The following is a 17979-nucleotide window of genomic DNA, read 5'->3' as shown; positions in this document are numbered from 1 at the left end:
GTTATTTTTATCATAGATAACTTCTGAGATTTTGTTATTTTTATAATAAAACTAGGCTAACCGCATATTGAGAGGGTGGTAGGGGTGCTAACCGCACTCTTAGAGGGCGGTGAGGGACGGTACCCGTGCCACCGTAATATGCTTTCCACCCTCTCAGCTCTTTTAGAGGATGGTAGATGTCTATTTGTGCAAATTTTTCATCAGAGATCTATTTATTTAAATATTAATGTTAGAAAATATAAAAAGAAAAAAAGAACTCTCAGAATCTGAGTCAGAACCGAGGATGCTGCGAGCTAGGGCCTGACTTGCGAGCCTGCGACAAGAGCCGTATGGCCTAGCACAATGGCACAACGAAGCCCACTTAGCTAGTCTACCTGACTCCACTCACAACCTATAACTTGTTGCTTTTCCTTAAAAAAAAAAAACCTATGACTTGTTTCTTTTTTTAGACTGTTTATACAATGTTCGACTAATTTGTTGAGATATGGTACACGTTTGGGAGTTGAAAATAACCTCCTTATCAGGTGTGTTTTGAGCTTGTTTGTCCATTCGGTTGCCTTTCAGGAAGCCTATTGTTTTGTTCTGAATGCGAGTCAAGCCCAATCTATTTTACTTAGTCCATGAAAGAAATCTAGATTAGATTGGTACTCAGAGGAAACGATGGCTTGGCAATCCCGCACACCTGAGTCATTGTCGTGGCTTTTATTGATAATGCCAAACGGTGAACAGTCCCATATGGCAATGAGTACAACATAATTAATTAGCTTACATTACAAGCCTAACTCTATTGTTACAATTCTGTTCTTTTCTCTACAACAGATAGAACTCATTAGTTTAACAGCCTCTCTCAATCTCAACAGCTTGAGAAAGGTTGAGGTTATCCCGGAAAGCTTCAAAACTTCTAATTGGTGGTGGTTTAGTGAAGGTATCTTAAACTTGATCCTGACTTGAGATAAATCGAACATCAAGCATCTTCCTAACAACTCGTTCTCTCACAAAATGAAAGTCTATTTCTATATGCTAGTTCTAGCATGAAAGATAGGATTAGGGGAGAGATAAGTTACCCCCAGGTTATCGCACCATAGAGACAGTGGTCTTGACCGACGAACACCAAGCTCCTTTAGCAAAAACTGAATCCAAATAGTTTCTGCTGTAGCATTTGCCATTGCCTTGTATTCTGACTCGATGCTAGACCATGACACGGTTGGTTATTTGTGTGAGCGCCAAGACACTAGGTTGCTCCCAAGATAAACAGCAAACCCACTGGTCCATCATGGATCATCTGGACATCATACCCAAAATCTGAATCTGAGAAGGCACTGATCAACAGTGAACTTGACTTTCGGATAGACAGACTCATATTCAATGTATACTTCAAATACCTGAGAATCCTTTTTACCGCCGTCCAGTGATGACTTGATGGACAATGAAAGTATTGACAAACCCGATTCACCAAGGAGACATCAGGTCTAGAGATAGTCAAATACTGAACATTACTTCTGTACATTGTTCCTTCTTGTTCAGAGAGCAATGTACCTTGAATTTTTTATAGTCTCGGTGGATGACATTGGAGTAGTGGCAGGCTTGCAAGTCTCCATGTTTGCACGCTTCACTACATCCCTTACACACTTCTTTGAGTAAGTATACTCCATCTTGCTGATGAACTACTTCAATTCCCAGAAAATAATGCAACTGTCCCAGATCCTTAATAGCAAATTCATCACAAAGTTGATGAATTAGTGTATCCATTACTGCTGGGGAGGAACTGGTAATAATAATATCATCTACATATATTAAAACATAAATGATTGTATCTCGATGATTATATATGAACAAAGACATATCGGCTTGCGATGGAACAAATCCTACTTCCTGAAGCTTTGCACTTAATCTGGAGTACTAGGCTCTAGGTGCCTGTTTTAAGCCATAAAGTGCTTTATCTAATTTGCAGACATGCTGTGGTAGATCTTTGTGTTCAAAGCCAGGTGGTTGTTTCATATAAACATCTTCTTACAAGAACCCAGGCAAAAAAGCATTTTGAACAGCAATCTGTCTCAAACTCCATCCCCAATAGACTGCCAATGCAAGAATAATGCGAATTGTTGTAGGTTTAACCACAAGGCTAAAAGTCTCTTCATAATCTATACCATACCTCTGCTTGAATCCTTTTGCCACAAGTCATGCTTTGCATCTGTTGATTGAGTCATCTACTTTGCGCTTGAGTTTGAAAACCCACTTGCAATCGATCACATTCTGCCTCGGTTGGCGAGGAACAAAGTGCCAAGTCTGATTTTTCATGAGAGCATTATGTTCAACGTCCATTGCTCGTCGCCAATTGATATCTTTAAAAGATAAAGTATGATCTTGTGACTCAGACACTTCATCACGCACAGCTGCAAACCCATGCCCTTTGATTGGATACCGCACAGTACCATCAATATACTGTTTCGATTGCTGAATATTATTATGCAGCCTGGTGTGCACTCCCTGTTGCATAGATTCTTCAGGTGCACGAGTCTCCTCAATAATGGCATGGGCAGGCTCAGTCAGAGTGGGTTAGTTTCTGTAGAAACCGCACGCACGCACGGGTCATGGTAGAGTTAGGGTAGCAAAATTCAAGTAATCACCTACTATAGTGAATTGGATAGTTTTGACTGTCACAGGTTATGGTAGAGTAAATGTTCCAGGTTAGTGCAATGCTCTGACTGACAAAAGAGAAGGCCTATATGACACAGATAATCAGTACCCCATTCTAAAAGACTCAAATACCAAATGAACAAGAAAAAGTAGATGCAACAGCAGCGAAGCTTGGGTGCCGGAGAAAAATGCTTCTCATCTAAAGCTTCTAAAATCTGACAAGAATGAACCGTATAATACAGAGCAGAACATGCTGAAACTGTGCCTATCGAAAACCTTCTCAAATGGTTCTCAGATAAACAAGAACAGTCAAGCCATCTGTAGGCAAAATAGAACAGCGAACTATAGAAGGCAAATTTTGATCTATGCATTATGGCATGAAAGACTGCAACAAACAAACCTAGAAAATAGCAATATAAAAAAAGGTGTCTTTTGAAAATATTAAAGTACTGGCAGCAAAATACCAATGGATATGTAGTTGCCTTCTTGGCATAAAAACCATCAATATGCAATTTAGCTAACAACTGAACTTGAACCATAGTTTTTTTCTTTGAAAAGAAAGTACAGAGAAGAGAACCCAAATTCATAACCTAGGCATCCGCATTGTTGCAACAGGGGAAAACCATATACCATACCATAGCTAGAAATAACCAGAATATATAACCCTGAATCCTCAACTGTAATCTATACACTGTAGTGGCCTAGTCGCTTTTCACTGGACCTGTAATAAATCTTGCTGGATTGTAATAATTTCTTCAGTGATTTTAAACAATACTGTGAAATAATATGTTCAAACTTCAGAGGAGGAATAATGAGAATGTTATTGAAACTAGAAACTTTCATCAGTTCTACCGACAATGAAACAGGACAATGCTACTCTGGTAAAGCCATGTTGCAAACCTTGAATCCAGCACATTTTGAGTGAGCAAACAAACCACCTCAACTGGGAGATGTTTGTGCAGGTAAGCTTAAGAAAAGCCCAAATTATTGAACACTAATATCATGTTGCTAACTGAGCATGCTATTAATCTTCAGAAGAAAATTGTAGAGTAGCTTATCCAATCAAATACAACCACCAATTTACGACCACAACAAAAAATAGTCCTTCCCTTTTTCATTGCATGTGTTAGTCTTACGGCATTCTACAACATGTTCTTCCCACACAGTGGACCTAAAACAATCTAATGGTATTGGCAAGATGGCATGTCCTAGGTCATCCTAGCTGAAATAATGCCAATTAAAAAAATGTGGTAGAATAGTCTCAGCATTCAAACAGGAGATGTTTTTACACTCATAATAATTGTTTCCTAGAAATTTTTGGGAGACAACGTTACTAATAACCGCATTGCCAACAATTCATACAACAACGAAAACTGAATGAAGGTTAAAATCTCACAGTTAACTGAAGCAGCTAATTTGACCAACACAATCTCCGTTCATAAATTTTTCAGAGGCTTACCTAGCAGTTTAGTGTAATCTCAACACATCACTCTGACACATTGCAATTACCATTAGAATTTGTCTAATGCACTACCCAGCAATATAATTTTGCAAACAAACACACCAAGTCACCAACACTGTAATTTCAATGCAAGGAGTGAGGCAGTAACCAGTAATCCCTATAGTTTCAATAGAAAACGTAACATGCATCAACAGGTAACCTCATCATGCTCCGAATTACATAACAGCGTCAAAATTTCTTTGGTAAATTGCGCACCACGTCCATCAATTACGTGCAGATCATCCTTATTTCCCCACAAACGGAACAAAAAATTAACCTCGGAAAGTACGAACCTAATAACCAACCCAACAATTGTTAGTCACTCAAAGACAAGGATCCAACCTTCTCAGACAACTGTTTCTTCCTTCTTCCCCTCGCCAATGGCCGGAGGGGAGGAAGCACGAAGCAGCCAGCTAGGGGACGGTTTCTTCCTTCTTCTCCACATCGGACGCTGGCTCCGTTCCCTTGTCCTTCGCGGCGTCGGCAGCAGCAGCGACGGCGGCCTCGGCTTGGTCGGAGATGGCCTGCTCGGCCTGGAGCACGGGGGCGTAGTAGTCGGCGTGCGCGTCCATACACTTCTTGAGGTTGGTGGTGGCCTGGTGGCAGCGCTCGACCATGTCGGAGCCCTCCTTCTCCGACGCCTCCACGCACTCTTCCCACGCCACGAAGGCGTCCTTGCAGCCCCCGGCCTTCATGAACAGGCAGAACCCGCACTCCCCTTCCTCCTCCTCCTCGCCCTCCCCTACCTTCTCCGCCTCCGCTCCTGGCGCGGCTGCTTCCGGAACCGGTTCTTGCGGCGCCTCTTCTCGGTCGGCCGCGGCCGCCGCGCTGGAGGTTTCTTGCGCGTGATGCGGCTCCGCAGCGGGCTCGGCGGACGCCATTGCCGTAGCTTCGATCTGCGCGCGAGCGATGCGTCGGTGGGATTCGGCAGCTGCGCTTGGTGGATTGGTGGTGGGCTGGTGGCGGTACTTCTTGGGGAGGAAGGAGAAGAAGACGGTGCCCCGCCGCCGCCGCTGCCCGAGGAACACGTCGAGCTGGTGTTGGTGTTGGTCTCCGAGTGGACTCCGAGTGGGCCTGTTGATTCCCGTTTCAAGGCCCACAAACTGATGGGCTAAATTTCCTAGTCCGGAGAAATTTATATTTATATCATTATAAATATTACGGTTTTGCGAAGGCACGGTGGTAAGGCTCGGGTGGTGAGTCGAACCCACTCGGGCTTCAAGTATGGATGACGCGTGAGGGCTCCGATTTATTTCGGATTTCTCTAGTTTTTTTGGCGTGACGTTACAAAAGGGATTACGACATGCTCGTCGTCTACAGAATTCTCGATAGGTCCTGGTGATTTTCGGATGGACGCTTTCTTCAAGTTGCGTGTAGTTGTAGGGCTAGCATGTGCGTGTGTTTGGTGTGTAGAGTGGGTGCGTGTGTGGAGGGTGAGTACGCGCGTTCATGTTCAGATACTACAGCTGTATTCAGTGGTGAAGAATAAAAAAAAATATTACAATTTTAAAATAATAATTACAAAAATCTGCTATTTTAACGCATAACATTATAGATACTTTAAAATTAGATCTATACAATTTTTTTAACTAGATCCATACTATTGCAATTTTATTAAAATTAAATCTATATTATTACAAATCTCTTAAAATTAGATACATATCATTACAAAATATGACTGAAGATTAAGATAATAATATAAATCTAATTTTCAAATATTTATAATAATATATTTTAAAACTGTGATATTTATAATAGCAGGCAGCGGATAAGAGATTTATCAGCGGCGAGACGCTGCCCACTGCACCACTTCGCTCTCCGGCTCCTCGCTTCTCCCGCCTCCCCGGCCATGGCCACCGCCACCGCTGCCGCCGTCGCCGCCACCTTCCGCTCTCTGCTCCAGCCCGCGGCTGGCGCCGCCGGTAACCGTCTCCCGCTCGTGCCTCCTAGCCTCCGCTTCCAGAGCCTCCAGCGCTCTCGCGCCGTTCTCCACCTCTTCGCGTCCCCTCGTGGCCGCCCCATTCTGCTTCCACCCTCCGCCGCTGCCGGCGAAGCTTTCTCCTCCGACGGCGAAGACTACGCCGACGAAGACGAGGAGTACTTCGAAGAAGAAAAAGAGGACGAGCAGGAAGAGGTCGAGGCCCCGCGCGCGTACTCTTCTCCGAGAAGCCGGCCGCCGCGCGGCCAAGAGCCCGGCCGGGTCTTCGTCGGCAACCTGCCCTACACCATGACCTCCGCCGAGCTCTCCGAGGCCTTCTCCGAGGCCGGCAGGGTGGACGACGCGCAGGTACCCGCACTAAACCAATCAAAATCCTTTCGCCTCCCTGGGCCAATTCTTGAACAAAATCGTGGCTGATGGTTCCCATTCCTCTAGATAATCTATGACAAGGTCACCAACCGGAGCCGGGGCTTCGCCTTCGTCACCATGGCCACCGCCGAGGAGGCCACCAAGGCCATCCAGATGTTCGATGGCGCCGTAAGTTCCACACCAATTGGATCGATTCTTCCTCAATTCACAGAATTGGGGTCTTGCCCATGCCCATGAATGTGTATGTGTGTGTGTGTGCTGACATGATCTTGGCATGTGTCTCGATGAAGCTGCTGGGAGGGAGGACGGCTAGGGTGAACCACCCGGAGGTGCCGCGGGGTGGGGAGAGGAAATCGGTCACAATGGGTGGCCGCAGGCGAGATGATGGCACGTACAAGATTTACGCCGGCAACCTGGGGTGGGGAGTGCTTGCCGACACGCTGAGGGCGGCGTTCGAGGGGCAGCCCGGCTTGCTTGACGCCAGGGTCATCCTGGAGCGTGAGACTGGCCGGTCCAGGGGGTTCGGGTTTGTCTCCTTCAGGACTGCAGAGGATGCACAGGCTGCATTGAAGGCTTTGGATGGAGTGGTATGTTCTATCTTGATCTAGGACAATGTTGTTCAGTGCCCGCTACACCGCACAATTGCCAATTATACTAATATTGAATTATGAAATGCAGCAACAGGATAGCTTTAAATTGAATATTCACAGTATTTTGTGCACAAATGAGAGTCATACTGATGGCATGTGATAAGTGTTAGCCAATGACTGAATTGGACAATGCATAACTTCTTTATGTACTACTTTATGCAAGTAACTTGTCATTTGACAATCATGTTTAGGGCCTGTTTGGATGCAAAGTATTTTTAGAGTTTTCGGCCAATACCATGGTTTCTCAAAATACTGTATTATTGAAACTGTGAGGTGTTTGGCTACAACAAATATTGTAGTTTTAAAAACCGCATTTTCCCTAATACCATGGTATTTTTGGATTTTCCAAAAATCCACTCCCAACCTCTTTTTTGAAAACCAAGAAGCACAGCTCTTTTCTGCCATCTCTTGTGCTATCTTTTTACTATCCTGCCTGATGTGTTACGTATAACAATTGCTCCTCTAAATAAAGTACTGTCAAAATGATTTTGCTCCAGTGAAAAACAATTGCTAAAATTAGAACCAAATGCCAGGTCTGTCAAGACATCACATTGTACATACCCTACCGAGCATTCGTGACTCATGATGAGCATGCCATTATCATGGCTTTTCTTGAAGTATTAAACAAAAATATGATCTTTGATTTATAAAGTTGGTGCTTCTAATAACAACTATTACGCACTCTGTGTAACAATGGGAACTACTTTTACTTAAGAAATATTGTACCAAATACAATGCTTTCCAAACATGTCTTGGTTTTCTCACAACTGTAAAAAAACTGTGGTAATCAAAGATTGTGGTATGTTACAGGTTGATGTTTTGAATACTGTGGTCTTCAAATACTGTGACATCCAAACAGGCCCTTAGTTTTACTTGAGGAACCGAATTTTCAGAGTATTTTGTGCACAATGAGAATCATACCGGCAACATTGAAGTGTTAACCAATGACTAGACTGGACTGGACTGGAGAATGCATAACTGCTAAATATACTTTATCCAATTATATTGTGAATTGTGATTTCGTGATCATGTTTAGTTCTACTTGAGTGTACATTCTAAGCTCACAATCATGTTCTTCACCTTGGCAAAGCAGTGGCTAACATTTTATTTAACCTATTGAGCTGCATGCACCGACCAATTTACCCAAAAGCCTAAGCTGACGGGAAAAGATGGATAATTCATTTATACTTCAACATAATAAGCAGTGGTTAACATGGTTATGGAATGGCAATGTAGGAGCTGGAAGGGAGGCCACTTCGACTTAGCCTGGCAGAACAGAACCCACCAGCTGGTTTTCCGCCTAGTGCAGTGCAGGCACAGCAGGAAGAGACTGCTTCAGACACATCCGATGTGGAACCAGAAACAACTTCAGAATCATCTGAAGCAGATTTGGAAGAGACCAACTTACAGACAACAGCAGCTTATTAGTGACCACGAGTCAGGAGTTATATGCTGTGCTGTACCATTTGCAAATTCAGCCATTCCAATCCAAGTTGTACTAGTTTGAGCGAAAATTTTGACACAAGTGACACTGAAGTGAGAATTCAGCTATAGATACTAGAATTTATTAGATATCTAGATACTACCGTTATTTTTGTATTGTATTCTGCAGAAGTATGTTGAACTAAAGTGCAACTGTTTAGCCCTTTGTTTCCTGTAAAATGATCCAATTCAAACGTTTCATTTTATTCAGAGTGTCGGATCAACTCGTAGGTTGTATCTTGTAGACCTTTATTGAAATGTATTCAAGTAATTAGGGAGGTATTAGCTATTTTGAGTTGTTCCAGAAAAAAAAGATGATATCAGTTGAAGTTTTAGCTCTATTTTCTGCAAATTTGTTTCCATAAAAAAATATTTGAAAGATTTCAGGTCATGGCCCCAGTTGGGACGTACACGGTGAGAATGCGCCTAACAGGCCATAGGCTTATGACCCAGTTTAAGGTCACATGGCAATTTGGCGATGGTCAAAGGATAACAGTTTAGCACGCCAAAAATATTTCATACAGTCATCGACAATTGGAACATGAAGCCAACCAACAAACAAATGGAAATGTTTCAAAAACCATTCACTCTGCCGATCAGCTCTCCTGGACAGCAGTACCACTCTCAAGCTGTGCATCCGCAGAAGCATCAATGTCATTAGGGAAGAAGACCCTGCAAGGTTGGCAGGTCTTTTAATAGCATCAACTAAAAACATGAGACGCCACAGAGCTGGAGCTAGCAGTATTAGCAAAATGGTCTCTGGCATTTAGAGAACCTATCAGCATTAGTGAGTATTTATGCTATTGTATACATAACCATGAGGGGGCATGGGTTGTTCCTAGTTACTGACAGCCTGTGAAAAATTCTCAGCTTGATACATAGTGAGCTTACCTGCACGTGTTGTGGTACAGTGTTTTACTTAAGCCTTCTATGCCAGCAATTCCTTTGCATCCTGCCACTACCACGAGAACTTGCCTGAAATTGATAATCATCAAAAGTCATGCGCATATAAATACAGATAAAACGACTAGGCTGACGAATTCAACTTGCAGTCCAAAGACAGTTGGATAGTCATGACAATGAAATTGTTATGATCCTAGGATCATTAGAGGGATAAACATCCACCAGGAGGATAGCCGAGCGGCATCAGCTGCTAAGGGAGAGATTAGATTATAGATTGGAGAGACTTAGATTAATTCTTCTTTCGCTTGATTACAAGGATGTGCCGGCTGCCCCTTTGGAAATTACAATCCTAATTCAATTCCAATTCCTAACTTATCTCTATACAGTTCTAATTCAATCCGACTCCTTAACTTACCTCTAAACAAATCAATTAAAATCCTAACATACCAATAGATATACTAATAATAATTTGGAAATTACAATCCTAATTCAATTCCAATTCCTAACTTATCTCTATACAGTTCTAATTCAATCCGACTCCTTAACTTACCTCTAAACAAATCAATTAAAATCCTAACATACCAATAGATATACTAACTAGTCTACCCTAACCTCCCTGACCTAGTGCTACAGTGCCGTGGTTGCTGTTCAAGTGAGTGAACGGTAATTCCTGCACGTAAAAGATATGCTTTGAGAATTCTACCCCTAAGAGGACAGAGCAACAAAAAAGAGTTATTTGGTTTTGCACCTCAGGGCACAAGGCTAGTGATAACTGAATATCATTGATTTATCAATGCTCAGAAATCCATTGACGGAAAAGCAAGTTTTTACTTAATGTTCCTACAGAAAAGATGATGAGTTTTGGTCGGTCTGTTCATAAAAAGAATGGAGTACAATATGCATTAGAGACATATAATCTCTACTGGTGTTGAAGTACGTTTGTCAGAGTTAAAACTCAAAACCACTCTGAAAATTTACTGAATCAAATAACCTCTTAATGGAATTTATGCAAAACAGTCTTCATTTACCTGACTAAAAAAGGTTCATTGCGACCTTTTACTATAGAACCTGTCTCATAGTCTCTTTCTTCTTGGATGACCAGACTGATTTTACAAACTGAATTCCAGCATGAGTATTTTTTATTTCACAATACGGATGATCTTCAACACTGGAGAAGTATACTCAGCATTGTTTCATATCAAAAACACTACCTACCTCTATTAACATTATGGAGTACCTGTACATATTACGTGGCATGATTTCACAGAAATCTTCATCGGCAGCCCTCATATGAAGAAACATTGGTAGTTTTGCTGCTTCGGCCAATTCAAATTGTTTCTCAAAGTACCTAAACCGAAATAAATCACTCAGAAAACGTGTAGATTAACTGTTTGCTTGTTTATGTCTTTATGTAAGCAAAACGACACACTTCTTGTGTACATCTGCAGGACAGAAGTGAAGCCTATCATAATCCAAACCACATTCACCAACTGCCACAACCTGCAGAAATCGATTTCCACATCGAACGTTGCATCTCAAGTTGAAAGAACATAGAGTGGAATAATTAGCGAATGTATTATTACATAAAAGGTTGCGTGTTCAATTTAAAAAATTAAACATTCAATCAAGCACCTTTGCAACTAAAGATAGCTGTACTGTAGATTGTCACTAGATCGTTGCACATTCTGTACCTCACAACTCACAAGCACTGGTGAAGGCCAGGATTTTTATTGCACTTGGATCTTTATGTTAGCAATGATTGAGATCATTTATTCATCTTACAGTTTTTTATTTACGAATAATTGAAAGGACCCAGTTGGTCCAATTCGACACAGGAGTGCGTAATTGTCCCCTTCTGGGATCTGCATACTATGTCTAATCAAAGAACCAACTTATCAAAAGGTTCCAAGAAAATGATAGTCAGGACAGGATCCATCTTTCATTCTGCCGGACAATTCAAGCTAAGCATATGCAGTTATGCACAAACAGGCAACGGTAACACCCAAACACAAACCTTGCCTTTGTATATCCCCTCCTTGGACAGAGCCAGCAGTGCCTGAAAATGCCCTTCCGAGTCTCCACTCTCCTCAAACTCCTAACCATCGAAAAGGCAATAAGATTACATAATAGAACCACAAATGTGCAATTACACATACCGATCTCAATATGTCATTTCCCATCAGAAAATATCAAAATGCCAGTAGTGAAAGTGAAACGCCATCCACCATTACCCCGCATCTCGTCGGGTGCACGCCCACCGTGCAGAACAGCCTCCCTGCATTAAACACGACAAGTGACAAAACAGTTACTCAGAAGCATAATAACGAACACCTCACAGGCACCAACAGCTATTTTAGTCAATGGACCGCATCGAGGCACCGTCGGTCTCGGCGATCTCAAGTGCCTCCCTGGACTCCTTCAGCGACCCTCCAGTGACCTGACGTCGTAGCAAACCAAGAACGCAAGAAATGACCAAGAAACCAAGGCAAGCAGGTAGCAGGAGACAGCGAAAGGGGGCGCCGGCGGGCATACAATGATGCGGTCGACGCCGGCAGCCCACGCGCGAGCGAGGACGGCGGGGATGTCCGCGGCGTGGCACTGCTTTGCCGTGGTACATGCCCTTGAACATGCAATCTTCACAGCAGTAGTATCAACAGCGCGGCACAGCAATACAGCACACAGGGAGAAGGCGAGAATCAATCACTTACGTGCTAACTCCTAAGCATGAAACGAAACAAGAACTGGATGGACGAGGAAGCGCTACCAGTGAAGTTGGCGGATATCTGATGGGTGGCTGCCGCGCCGGAGACGGAGAAGAAGGTTGGTGGAGGGAAGGGCAAAGACAGAGCATCAGTCCTGATAAGAGCATGAAGGGGAGGGAGAGCGCATGGACGGGAGGATAGAGATCGGTGCGGAGCACTTGCCGATGAGCTTGACGGCGGTGGACGCCATCGCCGCGGCGCGCGAGGAGGCCGGAGATGGAGATGGAGTCCGACTAAAGATAAAGAAGGCCCTCCACGGGGCTGGGTCAGCTTTGATTGAACCTGGACTTACGCAAGTACGGAATCTGATCTTACACACTATCTTTCTGATCTTCTGCTATAAATCAATTATATTATATAAATTTTCTCATCGGTTAGAATGGCAGATGAATAAATATTAAAGAAATATTTTTTTATAACATTTGGTAACAAGTCGAGCTGGTACTTTTTTAATACCATCATACCTAAGATTCTTTTTAAATGCCTATTTGTATCCCACAAGTTTGCAATCATAATATTGTTATGTGATTTCTCACGCCCCTTTAGTGAAAATAGAATTCATTTTTGTAACATCTAAATTTTAAATTTTTACAATAGTTTAAAATTTTACTAAAATTTTAAATGAGTTGCAATTTTGTTCACTAGAAAAAATTAATTTCTACATTTAATTTTGCTATAGGTAATATATAAGTTTGATGCATTCATACTGTCGTAGTTGCAATAGATTTTTATGCATGGAAAAGGTTTACAAAAGTTCGCTAGAAATCGCTCGTTTAAAACCTTTTTGAATTTGGCTCAAAGTCTTAAAAGAATAGCATTTCAAAAATAATAAAGTGCTCCTGGGCCGATTCTATTCCCCGACCCATTTCCTCTTTTCCCCTCTCTCTTTTTTTTTCTCCCTGCGTGGGCCGCCCTCCCTCCTCCTGCGCTGGGCCGCCCGAGCCAGTCTGCCCGTGCACCTGAGCCACCCCAATCCCCGCCCTCTCTCACCACCAAGCGGGCCCGGCTGGACCCGAGCCGGCCTCCTTTCTTTCTCCTCCCGCCGCCCGCCTTCACCGCCCCTAAATCACGCCGTCGGTTCAAAATCGCCGCCTCCTCGTGCCGTTTCCCTCCAATTAAACCTCGCTACCGTAATCCCTGCCCCACAATCATTCCATCCCGACCGTTTCCCCCTCGTTTATCCCTCTCAAATGAGGAAACCGCCACATTTATACCCATTTAGGCCGCCGGCCATTTCTCTTTGAATCCGGCTGATTGCCTTCCTCTCTCGCGTATATAAGCCGGCCATCTCCTTCCTTGCAACGTTCCACACCTTTTCCCCCCTTTCTCCCTCTTAGATTTGACCTCGGCGTTGTCTTCTTCTTCATGTTCGGTGAGAGCTCCACTGCCGTCGCAATTCCCCGCGTCCGAGCCGTCTTTGACCCTTTCTCTTCCCTCTTCGGCTTCGCAGGGACACCGGTGGACTTCCCGGCCGCTTCTCAGTGTTGCCCGACCTCCGGAGCACTGCCGCACCGAGCTCCAAGCCCGCCGGCCGCTCATCTCCATCGTCAGTCGCCCTCCGTCCTTCTTCGCTGACGTGAAGCCCTCAGTGATGATCCCCTTTCGCCTCCTCTCTCTTTTGCGCTTATCCTCGTCAAATTTTGTGGCCGGTAGCGCATTTTCTGCTACTCCGGCAATGCACCGGTGACCTAGCTGTCATCGACTGCTGCCCGCTCGTGTCCACGCTGCCGAGCCGAGCCCCGCCGAGCCCCCATTGAACCCCGGCTGTCAGATCTCAATCCAACGGCCGAAATCGCATACCCCTTCGGTTTATGTTTTCAGTCCATCGTGGACCAGTGGACCGGTCCTAAAGCCGTGGTCCACAGGTCCGTAGGCATATTCCATGCGGTTTTCAATAGAAAAATAAATCGGTTTTGTTTTAAGACATCATAATTAAGATTTTTAGTATAAAAACAATTTGGTTTATTCTCTGAAAATCAAGTAAAAATTGTAGATAAGCCCCCGAAACTTCAAAAGCTCAATACTTTTTGCTCGTAGCTCCAATTTGGGCAATTTTTGCGCTCAAATGTTTGTAGCGAAGTGTAGAATCTTTTTATAGGGTTTGTACCTAGATTTAGTACTGTTTGATGTACTGTTCTTAGTAGTTTTCCTTGTATGCTTTTCTAGTGTGTCGATTAGAAGGTGGTCAGTTCGGGAATCTGCAAGAGCAAGTTTTCGAAGACTTCGAGCAACCCTCAACTGAAGGCAAGTGCCCTTGAACATCTTGCTCTTGTTTTAGGATTCATGAGTAGTTATTTTTCCTTCATTGCATGCTTGTCTAAATTGGAATCTTATGTTAGGGTTTACTAGCTTTTTATGATTATTTCTTGTCATCATTGCTTAACCATGAGTTAAAATGGGTAGTATATGCTAGTGCAATCATAGTTGGGGAAAATGTTAATCTTGACTAATGCCTATGCAACATAAATCGGTAGTGGTAATCTTTTGTAGCAACATGGTATAGGAATCCTATTAGGATGGTTGGTTTGAGGAGGTGCTGAATAGCAGGCTTGTGTTTGTTCCTGTGTGGGCTCCTAAGGTCCGATTCCTGAACATGTAACCAAGTGAATTCGCACAACCACGAGGCCTATATGCGTACAGCCTAGCCAACTAATTAGTCACTCCTCTAACTCTGTGGGCACCATTGGACGGTTGAGTGGCACAAGAGGGGGCTTCTGCAGCAATAGAATCGTTTATTAGCGGTGAAACCTCAGTGGGTGCCTGCAAGTTGGCGGGAGCTTTGTAAAGACCTTGTAGTAAGACCCCGACTCCACACCTCGGAAGTGTCAAACAACACGGGAATCACGACTCATGGGGAAAGCTGTGCAAACTCTGCAGAGTATCAAACTGATCGGTCAGCTGTTCTCACGAACAAGAGCGAACTTGGACTTCTTCATGATTAGACGGGATCAGGGTTTGGTATGGTTTTTTGGGTAGTTGGGTAATGGAATTACCTGGTGAGTCTTGGTAGTCGGATGGAACCCGATGAGTCAATCATTTTTGTTATGGTGGTGTCTTAACACCTAGTAAATAGGATGCCTATTGTTGGAGTCATTAGGTTAAAATTTGCTTAGTGCAGTTAACCGTGTCTAACATTTCCTTACCTTAAGTCCCATAGCATGTTTTCCCCTTACTTACGGAGTACATTTTTTTACTCACACCCGTTGTCCCTTCTCTTGCATTCTACCGCTGTTCAGAAGTCGTCAATGAAGCTACAACCTTTGATGAAGACAACTTCGATCTTTAGTTCCGCTGTGTTTTCTTTTAGACCCTCAGGTCCTTTTGTAATAAGTTTTATACGCAATTGTAATTTTAACACTGCGATGATACACTGATGATGTAAACGTATGTATAAAACTTGATCCTTGCATACATGTGTTATGCTCGGTTTTGTTTCTTTAAAACTGGATGTTACACTTTCGCTACAAACTGCTTCCTCCCAGTATCATCTGGAGATACATATGCTTCTGAAATAGATTTGAGAGTATCATCCACAAGGTACACAGTAAAAATATCACCAAATGATTTTGTTGTCCTTTAGCTCTTGCTCCTACTTAAAGTTTCACTGTTATCCTCCTCAAGAACTTGCTCATGTGCATGTTTAGAATATTCAATAAAGTTTAGAAGTTATCTCAAAAATTTGACTAGAAGTGTTATGTAGATACTTAATAGGAAACATGCTCTTAAAAAAAGTTGCATCTCAAGACTCTATAATTGCATCTCAAGCATGTCTAGTACATCATATTTAACTACTAAAAATCGATAAGTAATGATTCGACGAGCATATCCTAGAAAGACATAATCCACTGTATTTTAGGTCATAGATTGCACTTTTTAGTTATTCTACGTTGACTTTTGCCAAGCACCCCTAAGTGCACAAATAAGAAAATGATTGTTTCTCCCTTCCCATTTTTCATATGGATTTTCTTCTTATTTTTGGTAAAAACTCTATTTAAACCATGATATGAGGTCAACAAGGCCTCACTTCATCCTACTTTAGATAATACTACAATGTCTAACATAGTACTAACTAAGTCAAGATACAATTCGTCCTTACAGAATAAGTCAAAGTCACTAGAGAAATACTCTCTACCATAATTCGACCTAAGTCTTTTAATTTTTCTTTCCAATTGATTTGCAACTTGTCTTAGAGATTTTAAAGTAGTCTAGAATCTCATATTTTGTTTTCAATATATATATAAGAATATAGAAATATCATCAATCAAACTCATAAAATATATTTTTCCACTATTCATTAACACACCATTTATTTTGCAAAATCTAAATATATGAGTTCTAATGGTACCAAATTTCTCTCATCGCCTGACTTGTGAGGCTTACGAGGTTGCTTGAATTGTATACAACTTTTGCACTTAGAACCTTTGACCATGAATTTTTTTGGAATTAAACCCATACCGGAAAGCAGAGACATACAACCAAAATTTAACTTAGTGGCTATTCCTTGCTATTCGCCCAGTACATTATCCTTGGAGTCTAGATAGTATATACCCATATTGTGTAAGTCTTGCGAGTACCTTTGTACTTAGGGTGTTACCCTTAAGTTGATGCAGGTAACGATGAACTAGTTTACGGGTACTTTTATCCCACTGATGCTGGAGATGGCCAGGGGTAGAGATCGAATATCTGAGCTAGCCTTGGTGGTGCCTTATGGGCAATGGTGCCACTGGTCTTTTGTTCTATAATATCTTTCCACTGCGTTTGAAAACTTTGATCTAAGTAGAAACTGGAACTTGGATCAAAATATGTAATAAAAGTTAAAAATTTTATACTCTGTTCATATCTTGTGATGAAACTATATTGTAAATGATATATGCTATGATCTTGGACTTTATTGAGCATATATCGAGACTACCAAAATTACTTCCAGTTTAATTGACTTAATTATCGATTAAGCCAAGTGTAATTTGATCAGGTCTGATAAGGTGTCTGGGACACACCCACAATAACCCCGATGTCATAAGGGCATGTGCAAATAGGTAGTTTCGGGTATGAAAAAGGTTATCTCAGGTTGGAAGAAAGGTTTTAGGAAATTTCCTGTGATTTTTTGGGAGTTTTTTGGAATTTTTAGCAATTATGTGGAATTAAAAAGACTTAAAACAGATTTTTCTAAATTATTTTACTAAAGAAAAACCTATTTATTAATTATGTATAGTTTTCTAGAAATAAAAACATTAAATAAAACTTATTTAAGCATTTAAATAATTATTCCAGATTTTCTAAAACATTATCCAAAATTTTATTTATTATTTTACCACTAAAAGATATTAAAACAGAGCTAAAACATTTTAATTAAATTTATTCTACTAAGAAAACATTAAAACTTTATCTAATTTATTAATGAATTTTCATAAATTTTCTATTAAAGAAAAACTTATTGTCGGATTTTAGGATTTTTGTGAATTGTTTTTCTAAAGAAAAAGGGTTTTATTGCGCACGGTGATGTCATCCTGCTGGCGTGGCTTGCTGATTGGGCTACTTCTGCTAACTAGGCGAACACATCGGACAAAGCTGCCTACATAGCAGGCTGACGTGGTGATGCTAAAGTGGATTCAGCCTATTTAAATCTCGGTTGCTCAATCTTCATCTGACAGACGTGATCTAATATAGGCGAGAGTTCTAATCCTAGCCGTGGCGGGTGATTGGGCCTACCTATGTTACGGCGACGGGTGGTTATGG

At 42.1% G+C, this 17979-nt stretch overlaps 3 protein-coding genes across 13 annotated transcripts; 1 reads left to right on the top strand and 2 right to left on the bottom strand.

The window, feature by feature from the left end:
- Nucleotides 1-683: 683 nt before the first annotated feature.
- LOC133891681 (uncharacterized) lies at nt 684-5217 on the bottom strand. Of its 3 annotated transcripts, none has more exons than XM_062332417.1 (3): nt 4481-5217; nt 1383-2563; nt 684-1282 (listed from the first exon to the last, which is right to left on the bottom strand). In XM_062332417.1, exon 1 carries the CDS (start codon nt 5017-5019, stop codon nt 4552-4554), a length of 468 nt encoding a protein of 155 aa, XP_062188401.1. In that variant the 5' UTR covers nt 5020-5217; the 3' UTR covers nt 684-1282; nt 1383-2563; nt 4481-4551. The 3 variants fall into 3 exon arrangements, with proteins under 3 accessions (XP_062188401.1, XP_062188400.1, XP_062188402.1); XM_062332416.1 differs by having other exon boundaries at nt 684-2075; nt 2153-2563; XM_062332418.1 differs by lacking the exons at nt 684-1282; nt 1383-2563 and adding an exon at nt 4236-4382.
- A 691-nt stretch (nt 5218-5908) lies between these two features.
- Nucleotides 5909-8784, top strand: LOC133890515 (RNA-binding protein CP33, chloroplastic-like). The gene is made up of 4 exons (XM_062330906.1): nt 5909-6425; nt 6513-6614; nt 6737-7033; nt 8333-8784. The coding sequence occupies exons 1-4, from the start codon at nt 5988-5990 to the stop codon at nt 8522-8524; spliced, it is 1029 nt and encodes a 342-aa protein (XP_062186890.1). The 5' UTR covers nt 5909-5987; the 3' UTR covers nt 8525-8784.
- Nucleotides 8785-9057: 273 nt separating this feature from the next.
- On the bottom strand, nt 9058-12546 carry LOC133890517 (uncharacterized). 9 transcript variants are annotated; one of them, XR_009904050.1, is made up of 11 exons: nt 12246-12546; nt 12014-12115; nt 11861-11918; nt 11713-11756; nt 11496-11576; nt 10911-10981; nt 10719-10829; nt 10510-10649; nt 10230-10321; nt 9470-10151; nt 9183-9250 (listed from the first exon to the last, which is right to left on the bottom strand). XR_009904050.1 is itself a non-coding variant. In XM_062330907.1 (9 exons), the coding sequence occupies exons 1-9, from the start codon at nt 12348-12350 to the stop codon at nt 9175-9177; spliced, it is 732 nt and encodes a 243-aa protein (XP_062186891.1). In that variant the 5' UTR covers nt 12351-12546; the 3' UTR covers nt 9058-9174. The 9 variants fall into 9 exon arrangements, 1 of the variants encoding a protein (XP_062186891.1); XR_009904051.1 differs by having other exon boundaries at nt 9470-10321; nt 10510-10597; nt 10697-10829; XR_009904047.1 differs by having other exon boundaries at nt 10230-10649.
- Nucleotides 12547-17979: the final 5433 nt, after the last annotated feature.

This window comes from Phragmites australis, chromosome 14, assembly GCF_958298935.1.
Source record: "Phragmites australis chromosome 14, lpPhrAust1.1, whole genome shotgun sequence".
In the NCBI taxonomy this organism is placed as follows: domain Eukaryota; kingdom Viridiplantae; phylum Streptophyta; class Magnoliopsida; order Poales; family Poaceae; genus Phragmites; species Phragmites australis.
This window is presented reverse-complemented; position numbering and strand designations above follow the sequence as displayed.